The 22,133-nt window shown below is 36.9% G+C and overlaps 1 protein-coding gene across 3 annotated transcripts in view; it reads left to right on the top strand.

The window, feature by feature from the left end:
- Window positions 1-20,231, top strand: part of TTC17 (tetratricopeptide repeat domain 17) — a 47,425-nt gene extending 27,194 nt beyond the window's left edge. For 2 of the 3 annotated variants that reach the window (XM_081936113.1, XM_081936115.1), the window contains exons 17-26: window positions 4,243-4,413; window positions 6,757-7,019; window positions 7,433-7,598; window positions 8,676-8,711; window positions 8,827-8,947; window positions 11,122-11,281; window positions 12,007-12,090; window positions 16,780-16,899; window positions 17,635-17,778; window positions 19,178-20,231. In XM_081936113.1, coding sequence (XP_081792239.1) covers window positions 4,243-4,413; window positions 6,757-7,019; window positions 7,433-7,598; window positions 8,676-8,711; window positions 8,827-8,947; window positions 11,122-11,281; window positions 12,007-12,090; window positions 16,780-16,899; window positions 17,635-17,778; window positions 19,178-19,309 — 1,397 coding nt within the window. In that variant the 3' untranslated portion in view covers window positions 19,310-20,231. The remainder of the gene's footprint in view (window positions 1-4,242; window positions 4,414-6,756; window positions 7,020-7,432; window positions 7,599-8,675; window positions 8,712-8,826; window positions 8,948-11,121; window positions 11,282-12,006; window positions 12,091-16,779; window positions 16,900-17,634; window positions 17,779-19,177) is intronic. The other variant, XM_081936114.1, reaches the window with a different exon arrangement.
- The last annotated feature ends 1,902 nt before the right edge of the window (window positions 20,232-22,133 follow it).

Raw genomic sequence — 22,133 nt, 5'->3', positions numbered from 1 at the left:
AATTATTAACAGCAGGACAGGTATTAAGATAAATGTTTCTGATAGGAGCATTGCCAATTTTGTACTGATTTGTTTTCATGTGGATTATACTTCTGACCTTTATTAATAATTTTGTCCTCATAAATATTCAAGAACTAACTGTAGATTTATAACTTACAGATCAATTTATAATTGATCTATAACTGTAGATAAATAATCAAGCTTGTGTAATATATGTTGTTCCCCCTGTTGCTTTTCTTATGCTCTGTGACTGCTGGGGCAGTAACTTTGTGCTGGGCTCAGGCATCCCTTCAATCCTGTCATAATGTTGAACAGTAACTGAACGAATGGTTGTAAGTCAAGGACTACCTGTATTCAAAAATTATCTCACACTGCAGAATAAATATTATGATACTTTAAGGAAAATAATGCTTAAAATTAAAGAAAATATACACAAGTGAGTTTTTCCATAAAGAATGTTCTGTATTATTCATAAGACACTGAATAATAACTAAAAATATGAAATATTAATACTACTGTTGGATAAGTGTGTTTTTCCCTCGTTGTTTCATTGTGGCAGCAATGTGATGGCTAACCTTTTTGTCATCATGTGCTGAAAGCACACACGTGCACCCATAATGAAATGCATTTGCGCGCGCCCCGCATTCCCTTCTGTGCATGCGCTTGGACCCCACACATGCGCACACCTTCTCCCCATGTGAGACCCAAAAACCAGCTGGCCAGAGAGAGGCACACATGCATGCACATTGGAACTGAGCTAGGCGACAGCTGGTATGCCTGCAGAGGGCTCTGCGTGCCACCTGTGGTACGCATGCCATAAGTTCACCATCATGATCTTAGGACCATAGTTAACCTAATAATGATTTCTATTTTCCTTTTTCAGGATTTAAAATAGCATATATGATTTATTAGGATACTATAATGCTACATTCCAGCTAAAATTATATTACACTGAAATGAACAGAACAAGTTAATAATTATTATCTTATGTCACGTTGATTTTAGTTGGAGTAAAGCATGACTAAAAAATTCTAACCTGTTACAAAAAATTGTTTCATGAAAAAGTAAAATAACTTTACTTTTACTATAAATTAGTAAACTAAATTGTCCTCTGCTTTTGTTGCTTATTTTAATGATCAGTAACCAGAATTCATTTCTATAAAGAATTTTCTACCTGTATTTATTTAGGAAGTCAGATGTGAATAATTATTCCTACAGCTGACTTTTGCAGAATAATAAATTATGAGAAAAAAATAATATGAAATAAGATATTAAAACTACAGTTTAGATTACAAAAGTTTGCCAACTTTAAGCTGTCACCATTCAGTATTTATTCTCCTTTGTCTTTTAAAGGACATTGGGTTATTTTGGAGGCATTAATTGAAATTCAGGACACAATACTACTTATTATTCTGTTCTATATGTAGCTTCAACATAACCTGAGAAGCCTTGCAATTAGCTATTTATAGCCTTTCTGCTGATGATGTTCATAATTTAAATTTAGAAAACCATCTTCCATGTTGGGCCTCATTTTCAGATAATGTTGAGAACATACTATGATCTCTGTCCACGTCACAAAAAGAAAAATCCTGTTCTATCCAATAATGCAAGAAGAAAGATAGGTGCAACTAATTAGGTTGCCAATTTAACAATTTCTAATGGTCAAAAGGATGTTTTTAAAGAGATTGTGATATTGTTATCCATCCCAATACATTCTTAGAGGAGCAGAGAAAAGGTTTGTGGTCATATGCCCCATTTGTGTCATATTGTCTCTAATTTTCTTTTTATTATTTATGATACAACTTAAATTACATTTATGAAACATAAAGTGCAACGTCTAGGGATCGCCCTTATGCTATTGTTAAATGTTGAGTTTTCGTGTATTCTCTTGCTATTGCTTTAATATAATTCAAAATAAATATTTTATAACTAAAAATAAATAAAAAGTATCATGAGACGTGCAATTGTTATGCTAAAATTGTGGATAAAGCTAAATTGGATAGGGATGAAAGAGTAGAGGAAGAAGAAGTCCCACCATCTAAGCAGAAGACCAGATGTAAAGTTGTGGAGCGCACTTTAACTTTCTGCTGAAAACATTGTGAATCAATGTTTATTAGTGTGCCTGCTTACTGGCATAAATGTGGCAATTTCTGTGGAATAGAGAAGAGCTGAGCTTGGCTTATAAAACAAATTGAAATGGAAGATTTATCAAATATTCTAAGCCCAAATTCTAAGATTTATAAAATAACAAAATCCATGTAGGGAAGGATTTTAAATAACCTTCAGTGATAGAGTATTTGTGGCATAAATCATTGTATTATGTAGCTTCCTTTCGACTATCTTTGATTTCCTAGTTAGCCTGGATCAACTATTGGCTGTTCAAATAAGCATGTTTGTTAGTTGAAGACTGAACTAACTATCAGAGATTTATTATAGTTTCCAAAGTTTATACAGTGCATCTCAAGTTCATTCTTTTTACTGGTTTCATTCACTCATTCTTACTGTAAACTATCAAGTATCTATTAACAAAACCCCACAAAAATTAACGTAGATTCAGTTCAAATATGCTATATTTTGACATTATCTTTTTTTACGTGAAAAACACTTGTACACTTTTGCAACGATGTTGATATAAGCAGCTCATCTAATTTGTTTCCTATAAGATGCTTTTCTATCTCTACATTTTATTCCTAATGTTACATTTTTACAAAACTACTATGATTTGCTAAGCATTCTACAGAGCTACAATAAATCCTGTGGTCTCTTTACAATGTAATGGACATTCTACACAAGAAAAAGAAAGATCGGATTATTCCCTGTTTAATGTGATGAGACGCTGCAATTGTCATAAATGCATGCCTTGGTCACAAAGTTATTTTTCCACCACTGCTATAACTGGGAGCAGTTGTTGTACAAGGAAGTCAGTAGGCAAGGATTTTAGCAGGCAGAGCTGGAATTTGGGGGAAGAGGAGGTATTTGTTATTAATTTAATTGCGGTGATATGTAAAAGAAGACATAGCAATAGCACTTAGACTTATATACTGCTTCACAGTGCTTTACGGCCCTCTCTAACCAGTTTACAGAGTTAACATAATGCCCCCAACATTCTGGATCCTTATTTTACTGATCTCAGAAGGATGGAAAGCTGAGACAATTAAACTGCCGGCAGTCGGCAGAATTAGTCTGCAATATTGCATTCTAACCACCGCACCACCACAACTCACATGTCTTTAACTGTTTATCTGCCAAGAAATGGCAGAAAATCATACCTCTAGTTCATGATTTCCATCCAACATTAGGCAGCATGATTTATACGGGTGCAAAAAATAAAAAGTTGCTCTGCAATTTCTAGAATCTCTAGTAACTGCCAAAAAAGAGAAGATTTAGCAACTACATGTGGCTATGGGTTGTTTATCCCCATTGTCATAGAAAGCTGACAGTACCTGTGCTACGTCTTACCAGTATTCTTTTCCACAAACATGTTCATATGAGCCTCACATACAATGCCTCTTGAAGTAAGTGCTTAAAAGTGCCGTCAGATTGTCAGGAGAGACATATTATGGGTCTTGTGTCTCAAGATATTGTATATATTCTGACGGGACCCAGTATAGTCTTTTCTGCCACAGCATCTTTAAAATGTTGTCATAAAAATGATTGGATTTGATTATACCATATCCCTTAATTAAACTTTTGCATAAACTATCAGATGCTCCTTTTGTTCTATAACTAAATGGAGGCAAAGATAGTAAACAGCATATTAAAGTGGAATTTTAATTTAGCGTATAAATATTAGATCTTGTTTTAATTTTAGTTTTGCATAATGTATTATCTAATATATATGGTATCTCAAAAGTTTTCCAGATTTTACATTTTTCCAGAGATGGGTATGCCATCCTCCTGAAATGCTATTTGACTTGTAATGGAGTTCAGCCATGACTATTAATGAGGAAGGGGAAAATATTTGCCTTTTCCCTGTAAGATTTCCTAGGTATGCTGTGGTATCATGTCAATACCATGGGAAGCTGTCATTGTGCTCTTAGCATGATAAAGATGTTAAACCACCAAGGAATCTATCCAAACAGTGTTGTAGGTTGACATCCATTAATCTCACAGCATTGTATATATTCATTCTTCCCTTTAGGCCTTTTACTTCTGTATATCAATAATTCAAGAGATGTAGCAAGTGGTTTGCCCTGAGGGAATCCTGTCTATAACCTCTCTTTTTCTGTGCATATCTCACAGGTTACTGTCATGAGAAGAGTCAAGATGACAACCATGCTAAGCAGAAGTACTTTAACCCACAGGATTATGATATCATATTAATAGAAGAAACTCTTAAAACGGCTGCTGAAGATGATTTGACAGATCAGGTTCATGGTTCAGCAGAGGATTCATCCTCTTTGACTTTAGAAAGTAAGTGAATATCAGAACCAATATAACCTTTAGGCAAAGGCAGCTATGTCTGGCAGTGGAGTTTTAGTGACTTAAAAATACATCAAATGCATTTAATATTTGTACATTTAGTGCTCATAAGAAATCTTGCTAAACTTTCTGCTTCTGGTATAAAATAACTTGACCAGGTGATCCAGGTCCTAAAAGGTTCATATAAGTTTAAATTCACAGAGACCTAGACCACTGACTATTTGTCAGAGTAACTCTGCAACACCTATACATAGTTCTGGCCAAATTAGATTGCATACTAGGATGAATAGGAACAGTACAAAACATTTTTCAAATTGTACTGAATTATTTACATTTTTTATCATTAAAACATTTGCATATCGTAGGTCAAACCACTAAACTAGTGTCTCATCTAAAACAGACTGCAAGGGGATTCTGTGATGGCAGTGTGTTAGAAAAGGTTACGTACAGGACCTACTCTTGAGTTTTGCAACATATAATTAGTAGATTATATAGTGCATTGGAGCACAGATGTAAATCATAAAGCGTCTGTCTGTCTTCCCAGGATAGCATGTTCTGAAGCACCTTTTGGAAATTGAATCTAAAGTACTGCATAGCCATGATTTGGAATATATCCTATTCTAACTAGTTTTAACTAAAGCCAAAGAGTTATACAGGCAACTGAGTAATGTTTTATTATGTTTTATTATGAAATCAAAGAGGTATTTCTGAATTAATGTTTTTAACTGAAAAGCAAGGGCATGAGAGGAACTGATAGGTGAACAAGGCACATTAATTTTAACACAATCATTTCTTGACTACAGAAGCCGAAAACTGCCTATGCCATTCCCTTCCCCATTAGCGAATCAAGACAAATGAGCAAGGTGCACTTTCTGTAACTGCCAGCTCACACTGAGCCATTCATATTGCCCTTAATGTTGTCTTTGGCCTCAGTGAAGATGGCAGGTCCATACAAATCCTTTCCCTTTTATGCCAGCAGGAAATCTACTGTGAACAATTCTGGTGTGTAATCCCATTCACTTTTATATCTTACTGAAATGTTCTAGTTTCTGGAATTGCTGTTCTCTTCAAATAATGAAAACATACTGTATTTCATTAAATTTCAAAAGAGAAGTGTATAGCTGCTTCAGATATATTTTTGCCTTTTGGGTGATTTCAGTATGGATATATTTTAGGAAACCCTGCACAAGAGAACAAGATCTTGAAAAGCGATTGAATACATTTTAATACACTTTACCTTCTGACCTCTTCAGATGGTATGTTGATAAAAGTTATCTCTCTTCCATACACGCATGCGTACACACTCACACTTGTATTCCAGTTTAGCATCCAATAAGTTGGTGACACTATATTAGAAATGTTGAATATAAAAACATACTCAGAAGAACAGTATTATGCAAAGTGCTTCAAAACAAGTTTTGAGAATTGGAAAGAGATTGTTCTTAACAGTCCAAGAAAATAGATCATTTTCACCCATGTTTTCTAGGCATGGCAATAGGTGATGTTTGTTTAAATTATATCTTTGTATTTAAAAAAAAATAAACAATGTAGTAAGGATTCGGAATTGACTAGAATGTATGTTGGCATATTCTCTGTGAGGATGTAACTGGTCTAAAAAGCAGAGAGAAATAGCTTAAGATAAGATAATGTTCTGTTGAGCTTTGAGTGAGTAAGTGATTGATACCAAATCAGTGTCAACTCCTAGTAATCATATAGATTTTCTCTATGATTATCTGTCACTAACCTGGTCCTTTAGTTCTTCCAACAGTATACGAACCACACTATAACTGATTCCGTCCACTTTGTTGCTGATCATCCTCTTCTTTTCCTTCCTCTTTTCCCAACAGTAGAACTTTTTCCAGAGAGTTAGAACTTCTCATAATGTGTTAATTATACCTAGTCATTTTTGTTTGCGAGAATTCTGGGTTGATCTGTTTGTTTTCTTGATAGTCCATAGCATTTTCAGTCTTCTCCAATGTCAAAATTCAAAAGCATCAATATCCTTTCTGTCTTGTTTCTTCATAGTCCACTGCAACCTTCAGTACACATACATTCATCACTATAAAATAAGCTATTTTGTTTTTTGCCTTTTTAAAAATATATTTATTTAATAGACCAATAATGAGTTTTTCAGGATAAGAAAAACCCTTTACAATGCAAATGGACTTACTTAAAAATAAGTATTGAGGCTTGATAAGAGTGTAACATGCTTTTCTAGATAATCATTTGATTTTGAACTAGCAGAATTGTCACACTTCTTTAGCATAGCACTTGAACATAAAATAACTTTTGAACAAAACTTTTGAATATGTTTTGTTGATTCTGCTGTCATAGGTACTGTTATTGCAGAAAACAATGACTCAGAAGAAATAGAAAACTTGGGAGATGCTCAGATGTCTGAGGAGATGCTAGCATTAGTGGATGAGTTTGAAAACTCCTGGCCCCTTGAAGCTTTTGAAGGGGCACTGGAAGTAAAAGGCCATCGGATGGACTTGCAAGGGATCCGTGTCCTCAAGAAAGGTTCTCAAGATGGACTTTCCAGCTCCTGTTTGGGAGATTGTGGAGAGGATGATGGTGATGATGGTGAAACTGAATGGGTAAGGACTCTTAATATCTGGCTAAAGGAATAAAATTCGTATTATTATAATCTTAAAGAGAGTATCTATAAAATGATGTACCATTAGTATAGGTCACCAGAGAAATTTTGTGGAATGTATAAAGGCACTTCAAATTTATACTAAAAATGGACAACAAGAAGGCACATTTTCTCAAATTTTTCTGAGGAACCTTCCCTACTGAATTCTGAGCTAAACAAATTATTGTTATATGCTTATGTTTGTATGTTTGATGTATTAAGATGTGAGCAGAATTAGAGTAACCAAAATTATCAAGAAACTGTCTGGCAATTGTCCTTGAAAATCAACTTAGTCTGAAAGGAATCAGCTCATTCTTATCAGCATGCCTGATGTTTTTAGTTCTGTTACCTTCACCATTTTTTTACTTTTGACAGATCACATTTCAAGTAAAACGTGTAAAGAAACACAAACCAGAAAATATAGACCCACAAGAATCTGCTGGAAGAAATGTAGAGGAAGGAGTAGTTGGAGAAAATGAAAACCTTTACCAAATGGCATTGGAAATCCGTGGGCCAAAAATACCTTCCCCTGGGCCACCTGGTAATATGCTTTCTTTTCTAAGAACAAGACGGATTCTTTTTCAGAACATCAGGATACACTTGATACACACATTAAATAGGTTGTGATAAAAGCACACTGTACACATTGTGCAGTAAAATCCTGTGCATATTCATTCATAGATATATTCCAGAACATGCAAAGGGCTTACCAACTATATGTGTCTAGCTTTGCAACCTTGGGCTTTTTGACAAAGAAAAAAAGCAAAATGCTCTCCTGGGAGGAAACTGCAGCATTTTGTTATAAACAGTATTTATTTTTCTATGATGCGGTGCAAATTTTCCAAATACTTATTTTTCAGAGTATAAGATGCACCAAGATTTTGAAGAGATAATTTTTTTAAAAAAAAAAAGTTTTTACAATCTGCAGATCTCCCAAATCCTCTGCATGCCTCATTTTTTGTGAAAAACGGGGCATGCAGTGAGTTTGAGAGGCCTGCAAAGTGCTCCTGGAAGCTTGGGAAGTGGGGCAAAAACAGCCCATTTTTGGTAAAAAAAAACGGCATGCATAGGCTTTGGGAGGCTTGTAGAGTGCTCCTGGGAGCTGGGGGGGCAAAAAAACCAGCCTGTTTTTTGCTCGTTTTTGTCCTCCCCAGCCCCCAGGAGCACTTTGCAGGCCTCCCAAAGGCTATGCACGTTCATTTCTGCAAAGGGGGTGAGGTTTCAGGAGGCCAAAAAATGCTGTATTCAGTGTATAAGATGCACCCGGATTTTCACCGTCTTTTTGCGGGGCGAAAGGTGCGTCTTATACTCTGAATATTACGGTAGCCAAAATAAAAATAATGTCCATTAAATTAGCCATAATGAAATTGTAATTGAAGTTCTTCAGGTTTAACAGATAATAGTGCATTTAACTGAAAAAAAAGGACAGTTTGATATAATCGATGAACCAAATTATTTTGGTGCCATTTTGGCAGGACCAAGTCCCACCCAGAATGTTCAGACATATTTTTTAGACACAAGATGTTTGCTTTTAGTATAAAGCAAAGCACATGTTTGTTTCTTTCACGTGCATAAAATGCAGCCTTTTAAAATGCTTTTCTATTTGTTTGGTTCACAGTCAATACCTATTCTTTTGCTCCTGATATGATATCAGGTAATTTGTACTATTCAAATAATTGAACTTCCCATTATATACATATATAGAAAAATAATTTTAAAAATGGAAATGGTTCTTCTTTTTTTCAAAATATTATCTTGCTTCTTTGCAGGAAGAAAGAAAGACTATCGCAGCTTGGGCTGGCCAAGTCCTGATGAGTGTATTAAGTTCCGCAGGATGGATCTTACTACTGTAGCCAGCACATGGCTAGCTGTTTCTGCTAAAAATATTGAGTGAGTATTTTTGCTATAAACAAAATTAGGTCAGTACATAACTGGGACAGATATGTATAGCTTAAAATATTCATCTTAATGGGCTGGTACACCACATTGTGGCTGTATTATATTCTTTCACTTATTTGATAATGCTGCTATTGGAGCTAATAATCTATAGAGGTCTGAGCTTCTGTGAGTGTCTTTGTTTTAATATCAGACAGGTCATCTCCAGCATTATGCACTGTCTTGCAGAATATCATGACTTATTTCTTAATGGCTTCAGAAATGAGGAAGTTAAGGGTGAGCAGTAATTTAATCAAGTTATGTCCAAAACAAAGTCTGAACATTTACAGGAATCAGTGACATGCGGTGAGGTTTATGGCTGGTGAGGCTGGTGACGTCATCAAATTATCACCATGAAGGGAGGACTGTGACAACTTTGATCTTTGCAAGCATGCAAGCAAAATGCCCCAGGATTACGGTAGTGGGGACAGCAACTCCTTCTGCTGCACTGTGGAGAAGAGCCACAGGAAGGAGGAGAATGGGACCACATTTGCAGGAGGCTCCTCAGCGCCAGCCTCAGATCAGTGCGAGCCACGGTCCCCTTCCCCTGCACATGTAGTCCCATTCCTCTCCTTCCTATGGCTCTTCTCCGCAGCGCAGTGGAAGGAGTTGCTGTCCCCGCCACCGTGATCTTGTGGTATTTTGCTTGCACGCGCAAGAAAGAGATGAAAGAGAAAAGGGGAGAATTTTTCTTTTCTTTTCATGATGAGAGCGGTGAGGCTCTGCCTCCCCTGACTGCACGTCACTGACAGGAATCTCTCCAAATGAGACAAAAAATATCAAGTAAGATTATAAAATTTGCAAGGTGATGCAGAAGGGATGCAGGAGGAATTGTTATTTCACATCTATTTTGAATCAGTTATGACAACCCAAGAAAATATAGTTTAGGTTTATGTTTGATGCTGCTTTAAACCCGAGTCTCTCAGCCCAGAATATCAGGCTTAAACAACAAGTCAATTAGCCCATTCCTGTCACAACCAATGGATCAACACTTGGTTGATCTGAAAAAAAAACCTGTCCCTGCACTTCCAGGAAAAAAAAAACCACAAGGTCTGTAATTAACCATGATTTCTGTATTAGGCTGTGATTGGCTTCTAACTTTGGCCTAAGATTAAGTATTACCATCATTGTCCAGTGCCTCAGGTTTCATACAGTCCTGTTTTAATATGAAGTCCCTGAGGCATCTGTAAAGCATGCAACCAAATATTATCAGTATGCTGATGCCACTCAGTTATATATTTCAGCTCCAGGGGTAACAGGAGATGTGTCCCAATAGGCTAAATCTCAAACCTAACAATACAGAAGTTCTTGGATACGAAGGCCCACTAACTTCTGATTAGATCAGATTTATCATCTTCGACTCTGCACTGGCTTATGTTTCCTATGCAGAGTTAGTCCATAACTTAGCAGTCATAGGGAGCTGCCCGGAGTCAAAAATGTGTGGATTTCTCTTTTAACTGACATCTATTGGGAGGAGAGAGGGTAATGTTCTGCTCAACTAGCATTTATTGTTTGCTTTCTTAATTTGTTTTATCTACAGGTAAGCATTTATATATATTATCATTAAATTTGGTGGGTAAATGCAAAAATGGCATTCCCCAGATGGCATCTGTAGAACCATATTAGGAAGCTGCCTCTGGTGGAATTCAGTTTTTAAATCAGGTATGCCTTTCTACTAAAATATGCTAGACGTTTGTGGAGGAAGCATTTGGCCATAGCTAAACAGCATTCAATGTTCTTGGTATTTGAAGGGGAAATTTGATTACCAGAAAAACCCAAGGCTAGCTTAGGAAGTGGAAACTCTACAGAAACAAATTCATGTATAGCAGTCTTTCCCTTCCCTCTCCCTTAACAGTTCACTTTTAGGAAAACCTTTCATTGTTTTCTTCCTCTAGTATAATTTCAGAATAAGGTAAGAAAACACAGTACTGGAGTTAATCACATGCTGTTCACGTACACTTTTTTGTGTAAAGGAATATTCCAATATGATAGAAACATTAGAAAATATTTTGCAAAACGTGAGTTGGCTTCTGAAATAAATCTCAGTTCGAATTGGTTTCATATATTCATTTAGATATGTAGACATATTTGTTTCCTTTAATATCTTAACAATTCTCTGTCTCTTGTAGCATCACAGAGCACATTGATTTTGCCACTCCCCTGCAAGAGCCCGCCATGGAGCCTCTCTGCAATGCCAACCTGCCCGCCAGCATGCATACATTGGATCACCTCCATGGTGTTGCCAATCGAGCCAGTCTTCATTACTTGGGAGAGAGTCAACTGAAAGAGGTAAGGTTGTGCTCTCATATGGGCTTGGGGTCGATCTAAAAACCGCATGCTTAGATCAGACTCACTTGAAATCAGTATTATTTGATTTCAAAGTACATCCATACGAAGTTTGGCTGATAGGAAGCTACAAGTCTTTTTCTAGATAAATGTTCACAATGGTTAACAGTTTCTCAATTCTGCACCACTAGTTGCTCACAAGCATGTACGCATGTGATGTTTGGAAAATCAGATTGCATCCTCAGATTTCAAGGAACAAATATTTGTTTAACTTTCCTATTTTTAGGCATTAAATCTATGACTTTGGAGAATTTAGTTTGTACAGAACAACATTATACTGGGCAAGTGAGGAAAGAATCAAATTATTTTGTGAATAACGTATCTATAAAAATGGGTACCCAAAATTAGACAAAGATGTATTACCTAATTTGTGAAAAACTCACCATGTTTAATTGATTTTATCATGCAATCTGCTCATGAATTTCTTAAAGTTTTCTAATTTGAGGATTCCAGATTTGTAAATCTTAATCATTGAACTAAAGCATTCTTAAAAGATTTTTATATGCATAGATTTGAAAGTATTAATTTAACTATGCATATTAATTGCAGAATAGAAAACTGCAAGAATACTGGACTCAGCCTTTCAGAAGGAAAGAGATTGTATCTCTTTCTGTCAAGCCAATTTGATATAAATTATATCAGAATGTTTATTTTTTCTTGATTCACAGGTACTGCAGAATCTTGGAAAAGATCGCTATCCACCACAGTCTTTAGAACAAGTTGGTACTCGAATAGCCAAAGTACTTGAAAAGGTAGCTGCATGCATTTGAATTAACACAGGTTTAGGATTTCTTAGTTTAGTTCAATGATAGCTGTGGTTGTGATATGTAGGATTATCTAAACCAGTGACGTGCGGTGAGGTTTATGGCTGGTGAGGCTGGTGACATCATTAGCGCGAGCCGCGGTCCCCTTCATATTGACTCAGGAAGGCGGGAAATGGGACCACGTGTGCAAGAGGTTGAAGCTGCCTCAGCCTCCTGCACACATGGTCCCATTCCCCTCCTTCCTGACTCCTGAGTCAACATGAAGGGGACCACGGAGCGCGCTCCGCAGGACCGCGGCTCATGCTCCGCGGTCCCCTTCATGTTGACTCAGGAAGGCGGGGAATGGGACCACGAGTGCAGGAGGGAGGCTGAGGCTAGAGGAGCCTCCTGCACACGTGGTCCCATTCCCGGACCACGTGTGCAGAAGGCTTCTCAGCGCCTTTTCCCTTTTTTTATTTTCATGATGAGAGCAGTGAGGCTCTGCCTCCCCTGACCGCACGTCCCTAATCTAAACATTAGCCATCCCTCAAAATAGTAAATTCCAAGTATGTTCCGATTACAGTTCCCCAAATTGCCAAAATAAGAGCCAAGATGTCTACACATGTAAAGAGAACAAACTTGGGAAAGGCTGATTTCTACCTATCAAATTAGAACTGATCCATCTTCCTGCTTATTTGCTAATTAGAAAAAAAAAGTATCTGGACGCAAGATCAAAACCATTCAGAGTGCAATATCGCCTGTTTTGGGCCTGGAAGGCCTTCTGCATCCACTTGGAAGTCAAAACAGGATGCAGGGGCACCGTACAAGGCCCCAAAATGCAATGCATGCATGGCAGAGACTGAAAGGCCAGCCGGAGGAACGCATGGTGGAGCTAGGCTGGGGTTACGGCTGGTGTGCCCACAGAAAAGGCTCTGCGTGCCACCTGTGGCACATGTGCCATAGGTTCGCCATCACAGTCTTAGATTATGCCTGTGCAACATGTGAAGGACTACATTGATAATTTGAGAATAATTGTGGGCTGCCAAGAAAAATTGGATCTTTTTGGTGATCAGCTGTTTGGTGGTGAGCTGGTTTGCTCACCAGCAGCAGTGCTGGAGCTAATGGCATTGGTGAGAACAGGAGGCATTGGTGGATTTACCAACCTGACTTTCAAGGCAGCAGCAATGGTGAATTTATTGAATTTTTTTTAAAAAAACCAGCAGGCAACACAAGCCTGCTTAACAGGCTGGCTTAGAAGTCCTAGGAACCCTGAGATGTAGAGGGTACCAATTCAAATAGTGAACTGGCTAAGAGCACTGTAGTCATCGGAGAGCCTCAATTCTCCTGATTTTTTTCTTGATAATAATAGGAATGGCTGTCAGTGAAGTGAAAGAATGAATGAACTCCCATCTGGAATATTTTTTGTGGGTGTACAAAATATTGCAGAGTTGTAACTTCAGATTCTGAAAGAGAGTATATCTACCTCGCTGAGATCTAGACCAAGGAGCCAATGAATAGGACAGGGATAATGTGGTAGCTGATCAATTTCCTGATATCAATCTGAAAACGTTGAAGCCTGTATTTTTAACTGGAAGTCTGATCATATTTCCATTTCTATTTTGGTTGCTAAAACCACTGGAGAATTAAATAGAAATTGACTCTCGGTGTTGTGTGAACTGAAGCATGCCATTCGTTTTGGCTAAATGATTTGAAGATCATGTTTATGGAGCTAAGCAGCAGCATCCAGACCGCTAGTCCTAATAGTGGGCGTTGACCATCAATTGTTTTCATAAATACAGAAGGCAGGGTGCAGTGTTCCAGGATCCCATCAGCCTCCAGAAATGCCCATGAAAGTACTGATGGTTTCAGAATCAAGTCATTACTTTAGAGCTGGGCAATCAGGCATTTGCATTCTGACAAGTAATATCAAGTGCTGGCTAAATATTGTACCTGGGATTGGGTCTAGCTGAGCAGTTGTGGCTCCCCAGTCTTGAAATACCTCTAGACCAGATGCAGCCTGTTTCTTGCCATAGGGCGTATATGACCCAATGCCCTTGGCCCTCTTTTTTTTCTGGAAATAAATGAGATCTTCTTGTTGCATTGGTTCTAAGAGATATGTTGCATCCAGTGCTCAACTGCTCAGCTAAACCCAATCCCAGGTAAAATATTTAACCAGCACTTGTTATAAGGATCTAGGTTCCTGATTTGGGGTCTTAAAGAAAGATTGTATCTAAATGAGATCTGGACAACAACTGTCTCAATTTTAAAGTATCCATATGCTGGTATCAGTAGATCAGGTTGTACAAGGAGGAAAGACATTCCACTCAAGTCAATTCATCCAGGATCTCATCTTCAAATCCTTTCTGGGAATAATCTATCAGAGCTACCTCATTCCATTCCAGGTCTTGTGCTAAGAGCCTGGTGTCATTTATATAATCCGCTATTGACCGGCTTCCCTTATTTAACTCTAATACTCCCATTTGCTATAATTGATTTTGTAAGTCTTCAAACATCATCTTGAAATGCTTGACAGATTTGTCATAATTAAACTACTATTAGAGTTGCAGATTGGTAGTTCATTTTACAGCTCAGCCAAAGAATAAGGTGGTAACAACACCAGCTTTAACCTGGTCTGTGAGAAAGTCTTCAGGGCATTATAGCATGGTGCTGGAGGCACATAAATTCTGTGAGAAGCTGTATATTCAGTAGTTGAATTTCAACTTGTAATTCCTCCGTTTCAGTGACTGAAGTTAAAGGAGTCAAACTCCTTTGATTTGGAGGTAGCAAACTGTCTGTTTTGTGCTGTCAATTACACAACTAGCTTCTATTACAATCATAAATCTTTCACCAAAGTAATAAAAAGCTTTCAGCATAGAAAACAGGCATAAGAGCTTGTTTGGAGTATGTTAAAAGTCTCAAAGCAATTCAAACAACCATCTAGTTTTTTAGGGAGATCATCAGTTCTTTGTCCTGAAAAGAATACCAATATACTAGTGTCAATCCCAAGCTCCCTATCTGCCTTGCAGCCCATCATTATCTAACTACTTTCAAGATACTCCATTGGAGAAAGGCTCCCAGAACACTTGGATTCTTAACCTCCCTTAGAACCTTCAGGGATTTCCTGCTTTTATTTATCAGTCTGTCTACCTATTATGTACCATGTTTTTCAGACTATAAGACGCACTCCCTCCCCCCCCAAAAAATGGGTGGAAATGTCCATGCGTTTTATAGAGTGAGTGTTGCTGAAGCCCTGCTCACCCCACCCACCAGCCCGCATCCTTCGGTCTTTGCCTTCTTGCAGCAAACAGCCTGGTCAGCTTCAGCACAGCCTGATTTAACACAAGCAGTGATTGGCGGTTGGATGAGCCTCCCGGAATACCACCGATCAGCTCTTCCAGACTGCGGGTATCCACGCCGCCCATCAGCAGCACTGCCACCTATCATCTCCGTGCACCCCATTTTTGGCCTACACATGCTCCATTCCAGGCGGCAGGAATAGGCAGTGGTGATCCCTGCCACTGGAACAGGCTGAAAACGGTACGTAGAGGCGGTGATATGTGGCAGCAGATGGGCGGCGACAGCAGCACCGATGGGCGGAGAAATTCTCACAGCCTGGAGCAGCTGATCGTGGTATTCCAGGAGGTAGAACCAACCGCCAATCATCTGATCGTGCTAAATCAGGCTGTGCTGAAGCTGACCAGGCAAGGAGGCAAATTGCTGGGAAGCAGAGGTAGATTTTTTTTCGTGTTTTCCTCCACAAAAGCTAGGTACGTCTTGTAGTCCGGAGCGTTTTATAGTTCAAAAAATATGTCAATTCTTATTCTTCAAAGCAAAGCATCGTTTTCCAGTACCATCACTATTTTTTCAAATAAAATTTATTAGAAAGTAAAAGTTTCAGGTGAATTATTTTTGTTATGAAATGTGTAAAAAGCAGAGTACAAGTACAGAACATCCTATAGGCTAGATTGGGACAGCCAATAGAGGGGATGTCTTTCCAGTGAACTATGTTTATGTCTGTGTTTATGGAATATGCAGATTTATTGATATTGGTCTGTTGTCTGTTTTGTGCTTTGGTTTTTCAGTGAGCAGCATGTGTGTCTCACCTTCCTCTTTGGTGTAGCTGGATGTTTTTCAATATATTCATTTCTTTGAGGATTGGCTACTTGCCTCTTGTGAAATGGTGTTTTGTTGTGTTTGGTGCGGGAAAATATGTCTTGCTATTTGGGTTCAGAACTCCACCTTTGCTTTGTATTGAAGTTCTTGAGAGAAGTTACTTTATCGTCACCAGTTTGCATTTTACCATAGCGGTATTTTTGATTGATTGGATGAGCAAGCTCTAGTACTTCAGGAACCATTCTGTGAGAGTGGCGTCACTATAGTGTCAACACTCCAAATATACCCACTAGTTCAAAAACAGATTCTTAATGAATTGGTTTTTAGCCACCACAAAGTGGCAGTATTTCTCTGTTCAGCAAAAATCAAAGTTTTTATCTTGAAATTAAAATTAAATTGCTTGTAACCGTAATAAAGTTCGACATACATCCTCCGACAGTATGGCTCCCTATACAAAGTGTACCTTGCTAAGAGAGAAGTGTTCTGAGTTTCTAGATATTTGAATAAGACTGGAATGGTAGTGAAAAATAGTGAAAGCGTGAAACAAATGGTGACAGTTTCCTTCTTTCTTGTGTTTTATGGCAGAATCAAACTTCTTGGATCCTTTCCAGCATGGCAGCTCTTTACTGGAGAGTAAAAGGTCAAGGGAAGAAAGCCATTGATTGCCTGCGGCAAGCCTTGCATCACACGCCATATTACATGAAGGTGGGTGTAATAAATGATACTGGAGGCAATATGTCTGTGATTACATTTTTCATTTTATGTTTAGCAATATATGTGCTTTCACTGATTTTAAGAATTTCAGAACGACGCCCATATAAATTATTTATGAAATAGACAACTGTATATGGTCTGTCCTCAGTACTTTGATAAAATATATAAATGAGAATGGGAGTGCAGAGATACTTCATTCACAAAAGCAGGGTAGTTTTCTGGCGGTTCTATTTCTGCACCAAATAAAAAAGTAACCATAGGAATTCAAAGTGCAAATTGGAGCTGAATGCATTGCAGTGGGGAAGGGGCAGACCTCTGCAAGTGAATATCCAATCTTAGCCTGTGTTTCAGGCTTACAATAGAATAGACAGAACAATTTTTGAATGAACTATAATCCTACTTCCTTAACAAGATGGAACAAGTTTAAGATCTATCTATTATGGAGAAATGAATTGATTTTTAAGTGTCATTTTAAAAAAAAGATGTATCCTTGTATGTTCATTGATTTAATTGATTGATATTAATTGCAGATTTGTTTCTGTAGGCACTTTGTTGATTAAATAAGGCAGGAGAACCTTTGCATGAAACAGCTGACTTTTCTCCTTTATTGATCAAAATCTGTGTATCAGGAACATAAATACACTGTGCTAATTCTTTAAATACTTGTTATTTTAAATAACTTGATTAAAAAAAATTACCTCTCGCTGGATTTGTTCTACTTTTCAGGATGTCCCTCTCATAAGTTTAGCAAACATCTTCCACAATGCAAAGCTTTGGAATGATGCTATCATTGTGGCTACAATGGCAGTCGAAATCGCCCCACATTTTGTCGTCAATCATTTCACTTTGGCTAATGTTTATGTAGCAATGGTGAGTAAATAATTGCTAAATTCTGAATCATGTCTTTTTTATAGCATCTTTAGTCTCAGTGATAGAGTTACACAAATTCTCAACTTGCAGAGAATCCCCATATGCTATGCAGTCTCTTAGAATAAAGAATCAAATTACTGGCATTTATAATCATGCTCCTCTTAATGTGTTTTATGTGGCTGAGCCACAATCTTGGCAGCATTGGCTTGTCTATAATTCCTGGAGCAATGATAGACATAATCTTCTGCCTTCATCAATCAGCACTGTTTCTAAAGGATATATGCCTCTTCCTTTGCCATAGGGAATATGGGAAAGGAATGCTGGTTTCAATCCTGATTGAACCAGGTTCATCCCAGTTTCAGCCCATCAGATTGTGATACAAATTGGTTCAGATGCATGACCAAGGAGCATTGAAAGCTACACCTGTTGTGCTACTTTTGTACCCTGAGGCATCTTGAGCTTTGCAGGGTCTGCCTCAGTGGACACAGCCTTCTCCATTCATAAAGCCATAATATTGATTCCCAGAGGCAGGCAGAAAAATAGTCTTGCCATCATTGGCTTCATTCATAGAGAACAAAATGAAGAATTAGCTACCTATTTGTAACTGCAGTTCTTCTGGTGGTCATCTGTGAATTCACATAACCTCACAATCTTAGTTTTATAATTGTTTTTCTGTCCCTTGGTTTTGTCATTGTTATTTTGAAATGGGAAGGAAGAAGGACCCACATCTGTCTGTATAAATGTGCGGCAATAGGACCCCCATCAAAAGTACTTTAACTGTGGAATATTCAAGTAGCACTAATGTGCAAATGGAGAACCTATTAGGTGCACATTCACGGATGCCTACTAAAACTAGGTATGGGTCAGTAGATATTTCTTCCCAGTTTGGGAATAATAATAAATAGGGTTTAATTTAACTGAGAAAATGGAAGTTTAAGAAAGTGTAAGTGTATACAGTTTTTGACCAAGAAAAGGGAGAACAAATATTTACGCTCAAGAGCTAAACAAGTTTGTTCACTAGCTCTAAGTTATAACATAATGACTAATTAGCCATATTGGGCTGTTGGAAGACAGACAGAATATGTTTCTAATAAAGTAATGAGTATTAATATTTGCACAGGTGTGGCCTAAACCTTTCAGTAACAATATTATATTTTGCAGTTGAACCTTTACAGCAGTGATGGCGAACCTTTTTGGCACCGAGTGACAGGGAAAAATATTTTTAAAAATAAAATCTTGTTTGTAATGTTCATTTATCTGGGCTTAATATTGCAATACTTGAAGATACGTTAAGATTCAGCCCTCTATCCCTAATAACTTAACAGAGTATGGTAAATATACCATTGTAAGATATAAGTTACTTTGAATGCTGATCATTTTGGATCTTGGATTTCTACAGGAGGAGTTTGAGAAGGCAATGCGATGGTATGAATCTACACTGAAGCTTCAGCCTGAATTTGCACCAGCAAAGAATCGAATTCGTGCCATTCAGTGTCATTTACTCATGAAAAATGAAAGACATTCTCCTTAAATATTACAATCTTCTTCCCTTTTTTCCCCAAGAAAACAAAATTATTGTTCATTAATAGACTTGAAATGAAGTGAGCTAATAGAAATTGGAAAACACTATTTCTAGTAAGAATTGGAGGTTGGTTGTATTATTCAGAAGCAAGAATATCTTTGGAGAAACTATAGTAAACGCTATACCAGACAATTGTATAAATAAATATTGAGCCCCGACAACTTCCATGTGCCTATGTCCCAAACATCATTAGATTTTCCACAATATTTGATTGGATGCCAGCATAAAATTTAACCTGCTTCTTGTCTTAACACGTCTATGAAAATGCAAAGCACTTCATTGCACCAGACACTATATGTAAGAGGAAGGCATAATTAGCTTGTCATCCATCAGGAGCTCATATTCTACTTCTTCATCCAGTCCATACTTTAGTATTACCAAGTCAGAGAAAGCTACTGAGATAATGCAGGAGATTGCAAATCATTTTAGTACATTTTGAGAACAAGCAGCCTTCTATCTATTGTTGCTTTTACTGGGGGGTGGGGGTGGGGGAATAGTGAAAACAACATTGTGTGAAATCATTTATATTATGGTTTACAAGGAAAGAAAGAAAAATAAAGAAATGTAATTTCAAAGGTTTCTTTTAATCCATTATATATTAGAAGCCCTTTGCAGCCTTTAGCCTATCTTTACTCATTCTTTTACCCAACTGAGTGTAAACTGCAAATGTTAAAGGCATACGCACACATGTTCTTTCTCTGTATGTCTAAACACTTAAGCGAGAAGAGGGCATGTTAGCAAATAGGACAAGTGGTCTGTTTCTTAATCAGCATCCAGTTTGGTCAACAAAGGACCAAATTGCAGATTTCATTGTTGAATCAACAAGGGCACAAAACATGAAGCAAAAATAAACAATTATTAATAAACAGAATTTTGATTCCTCTCTTTTTTATGGTGATATTTATGTTACATGATACACTAGTACCTTAGCCCAAATTTCCACATTCCATGACCTTTATTAGATAAGATCTTTGCTTATACATGTAGAATCATCCCTTGATTTATTACATGATAAAATATCTAAAATTTCATTTGAAAGAAGGCAGCTACAGAGTTTCTTTTTAAAAAATAGTATTTATTAAATTTTCCAACATATAAAACACAAATTTACACCTATAACAGCTTTTCCATATCAGTATCTATATCTTTCATAACAATCCTATGTACAAAAATTCTAACTACAGAGTTATTTTAAGGAGAAAAGTAGTTGGTAGAGTTTCAGCTTTGCTATTATAGTTTATTTGCTCTACAAGAGAGAGTCAGGGGTCTTGTTACTAAACCCATTAAGATGATTTGTTTAGTTCTAGCTGAACACAAGGCATGACTGGGCAGTTGTGATTTGTATATTAAATCATGGTTAAGCCACAGTTAAGCACAATATATGAATCCAGGCAGATACTCTGTTAACTCACCATCAATAGTTCCATTGCTTTTCCATTTCTAGAACAACTTGACTAAAATCAGTTAATTCAAATTCATAGCAAAATTTTCTGTAGACAGAGTTGTAAGGAAAAGCTGTGTATTTCTCTTATAGCCAAATTGTATTGCACTGGTAAAATTTGGAAGCTAGATTTGGTACTCTTCATTTGAGTTGAATTAAGATGGATTAATTTGAATCCAGTATTTGCTTTTTACTCAGTCCAAGATTTTTTCAATGACAGTGATTCAAATACAGTTTGATAAGAACCTGTTAAAAATTTTAATTGAGATATCTCAATATCTGGCATACTGTGTCTTCCTTAGCAGTTGTTGCAATCAAGTTTAAAATACTGACATTCTTTACTGTCAATTTATATACTTCAGAGCTGTTTTAAAATGTGAAAATGTGGTATTGCCTAATCCAGTGTATAAATGTACATGTTTCATCTTTAATATCTAGAGCAGGAAAATTACATAACTCTCGGTTTTAAATAAAATATGAGAAGAACTGTAAATAAACTGTGGGGAGAGTACTGGACTTAATGCAAGATATAACAAAAGATGAAGGGATGAGTTATAAGTTTATTTCCATACATAAGTGGAATATGCACATGTACTGTATCTTGCAGAGGAGAAATCAATGTTATTATGCTTTATGGTTGTTTGTATACATACACACACATACAGTGCATTAATATATTAGTATTTCTGAATATCTTCATGAAAAATTATATTGCTAATTTGCAGCTATTCCTTGAAGTCTTTCTAACCAACATGCCTCCTTTAAAACAATGAAAAATTGAGGTATCTATATGCAAAATAGCAACATAAAACATGAAAATATATATTTCATGTGACATGAAGCTAACCTCTTTACAACAATCCAGATACTACATGTTGTATATAAACTTTGATCTTCAAATATTTTTCAAGGCCAGTTGTGTATAAAAGACACTGAACGCAAGGAAAAAGAAACAAAGATTTAACTGAAATTTGGAAGGAAACTTGAATATAATGATGGGCAACAAATAATTATTTATGAAAGTAACTGCTCTATTTGTCTCCATCAGTACACTGGAATATGAAATATGTAAGAGAAACATTGTAAGAGTCCAGTATCATTTTTCCAGAAAAAAATCATTCTTACATTCACTTTCATGAGTAATGAGACTCCTAAAAAATTAGATCAACCTAACAATGCAATAATACAGAAACACATCTTCATAAACCAGTTTCTAGTTAATAAGATTTTCAGAAACCCTGAATGCATTCTCACTCTCCCAACTACTCTTCCCTCCATCAGTTAAACTGTTGAACAACAGATTGTGATGAAAATAGCTGCCGACACATCTGG

This window comes from Natrix helvetica (genome assembly GCF_964273705.1).
Source record: "Natrix helvetica genome assembly, chromosome: 1".
Taxonomy (NCBI): domain Eukaryota; kingdom Metazoa; phylum Chordata; class Lepidosauria; order Squamata; family Natricidae; genus Natrix; species Natrix helvetica.
Note: the sequence above shows the minus strand (reverse complement) of the source record. Positions and strands in the feature narration are given on the sequence as shown.